The sequence below is a fragment of the Opisthorchis viverrini genome (genome assembly GCF_000715545.1).
Source record: "Opisthorchis viverrini unplaced genomic scaffold opera_v5_716, whole genome shotgun sequence".
Taxonomy (NCBI): Eukaryota; Metazoa; Platyhelminthes; class Trematoda; order Opisthorchiida; family Opisthorchiidae; genus Opisthorchis; species Opisthorchis viverrini.
In genome coordinates, this window is record NW_008752385.1 from 67,383 (window position 1) to 70,502 (window position 3,120).

Genomic DNA, 3,120 nt, shown 5'->3' on the forward strand with positions numbered 1-3,120 from the left:
TGGTACTAACTTCTTTAATACTGTAATTCACGTTGCCGTTTGATTCCTCCGCACGTTGTTGCAAAGTACTCGGTCAGTTTGGACGCTTTGCAGTCTACATGTATACTGGGTGCGATAGTAAAATCACAGCACCACCTCAGACGCTCGCCAGTCTAATTTCACCAAATGCACCATGATATTTTATTGTTCCCCCAACCTAACAACGACGCATTCAGATATCATGACAACCACGCCTGCATCGTCCAAGGTTTCAGGACATGGTAGGTTTCAGTAAACTTCATAACGTGGATTTCGTTGGAACTTTTCCGTTTTGATCACATTATATATGACTTATTATTCTTTGGCCCTTGTCCTTTTATGGAATTCTTTCAAGCGGTGTTGGGCCTTCCATGGTTGCTCTCTTGGAGTTTTTTTCTCGGCGTCATTCGTTGCAATGCTGCATCCTTATGCAAAGCATTGTTTTCCTGATTCCTCTTTTGATTTTGCTTTGAATATATCGTTAAATTTTCATTCGTCTTTGGCTTCTCTGTGGACTCCCAATATACTCTTAATCGCTTCAAAACCTTGCGGCTTATTTGCTGGCGTAAAATCGTAAACGGGTCCTTAGCGAGCAAGTTTAATCAAAGGTAATCTTATGATTGAAAACAATATTCAGGTATCCCGACAGCATTGTTTCTATATTCGTGAAAATACTGTAAATAATGGATTACCTCAAGGGCACGCACCCTTTCGAAACCAACACCGAATTTTCTTCGTTCTGCACGTCCGTGATTTATTATTGGGCACTCACTTTGCACACCTAATTTGTGAGCTTCTGCGTCGACCATTTTCGTCAATGAGGAGTTGTCTGGCAGATGACACATGGAGCAACAAACCCGTCTAGGGTTGTATTGCATAAGAGATTTTAATTAGTACCGACTCATTCCAAAAAACGTTTTTTTAAAGCACCCAGCAGAACCTGCCTTATGCCTATCAAACGATAAATTTTTAACTCAAAAATGGATAACGATATAATCATTATACGCCCTTTGATTCCCGCAGCTTTGGAAAATACATGTATGTTCGCTAAGATGTGTATCGCTATGTATTCACCAAACACCATCGCCTGCCCGTGTTTTTGCAAGTCGGAGTTATATTTGCCTTGTGTTTTACCACCAAATGACGCATCTTTATTATCCCGGCACCTTTTTACACGGGAACAGGTAAATCATGTGGTGACCGCTAAGGACTCAGGATAACGGTATTTACGTATTTCATTGGCGTAGGCAGCGCGGCCAAGTTATCAGTTCACATGTTGCCAGGAGTGACTTGATCCCTCAGGTAGGGGTTGCGGTCGACATGTACGGAGGATGTGCTAGAAAAACCATAATGAATATTCGCTTGGTCTAATTCTGGATGATCCAGCAGTTAAAGGATAAAGAACTGCTTAGACAATTTAAATAGGAATTTTTTCCTTATTTAACCCGAATAATTATATTTCCTCTACGGAACGGCAGAATTAAAACACAAAATTTCATCAGCAGTCTGTGGTTCACTCAGATATAGCGTGCAATCGTTCCCCTTCAAAACACTGCAAAACCTTCACCCTTTCGAATTCGTGTGACGCACTTTTTCTTGTTTCCTTAAACGCAATTTATGTAGCGCATTCTCATCGAATGCCAGCATATTCAGATATCCTGACAACCATGCCTGCAACAAAAAAGCCTTCAGAAAGTGGTGAGTTTAATAAGGCACTATTTCGGGAGGCGCTCCTAATAGATGAATTTGCAGTCTTCACTCGTAATCTGAGATTTCAGCGCAAAATGCTCCCGCAAATCTCACACGTGTGCGCTACGCTCTGTTGTTGCAGCCCCACAAATTCAGTTGCGTTGGTTAACGAACCTCACACTTTTAGTCTTTGTCATCATGTAAGTGAAAAAAATATAAAAATTGTTGCAAATAGCCTATTGAGCTGTCCAGAGAAACGCCTGCTGTCCACCTCAGTAAAGTGAACCGCATAAAATTATTAACAATATCGGAAAGATCCAAATAATGGTAGTGAATGTCGGAAGGCGGGTGAATATAATCTCCGTATAAAATGGACCGGTCTGTCCACTAAAAGCAATTTAATTTTCATTATGTTGTACAAGCAAACTGGCTCGTGGGCCGATATTTATACTTGAATTGTTTCATGTGCGCCGTTTTATCTTATGAATAGACGTTCAGGGCATACATTCATGAACAGCTGTTGATCATGCAGTGCTGCACCATTATTCCCGTAATGTTCACATGAATTATATTTGTGTTTCCAGGACGCTATGATATGTGCGAGCTCTTGTGGGAATTCATACTCAACATACTCCGAAAACCCCCGTTCGAACCAAATTTCGATAACCGACAAATGTGTGTTTTCCATTTGAACAGATTGCAGTTGTTTCAGCTTTATTGTACCAGCTTTTAACGAAATCATATTACAAGTTTTGGAACAATAACAACGACCATCTGAGACGCCATTAGTTCACGTCTTGTGTTTTGCGGGGAAACCCATCGACACAAGCGTAGCAAAAGTATTGTTTTGTAAGCTGAGGTAAAGAATGTTCTAGTTCAGTGCTTCTGTTGGGTAGTTTCGATGCAATATTAAATAGCGAATACGAAATTTTATTAAAACTTGTTTTTGCATGAAATCACCGACTTTTGAATGAAAACAACTCACACGCGAGTCGCTATTGAAAACGGTTGCGGTAATATCATCACTACACCTGGTATGGCGGTCAAATTTACTTAGGATGACACACTGACATCTATCACTGCTATAGAAGCAAGATCGCAATTCTAACCTTGTTAAAAATGTGTTTCACTGATAATATTTGCGGTGTCATCCTTATCTGGTCTGTATTTTCCTGAAACTAATTCATTTTGTGAGCCAGCCTATTCAGCTTTAATTTCAGCATTCTTGGTGAGAGAAGATAGTCAAATATATGGGGAAAATGGTTGGAAGCGCCAATGATTGGCCGTGCGAAAGTTTTCAATTAAATCTGACTACCTGAGACTACGTGATCTAGATCATGTTGACAATATATTTCAGCGTCACGTAAGAAACAACTTTACAGTTTTGGTCTAGAGATTCCTCACTGGCAGTTG

General features: G+C 40.2%; 1 protein-coding gene across 1 annotated transcript in view; it reads right to left on the reverse strand.

Moving 5' to 3' along the window:
- T265_15670 (hypothetical protein) overlaps positions 1–1,689 on the reverse strand; it is a gene marked incomplete at both ends in the record, with an annotated part of 55,182 nt that extends 53,493 nt beyond the window's left edge. Inside the window, one exon of the mRNA XM_009178913.1 lies at positions 1,609–1,689. Coding sequence (XP_009177177.1) covers positions 1,609–1,665 — 57 coding nt within the window. The remainder of the gene's footprint in view (positions 1–1,608) is intronic.
- Between the last annotated feature and the right edge of the window lie 1,431 nt (positions 1,690–3,120).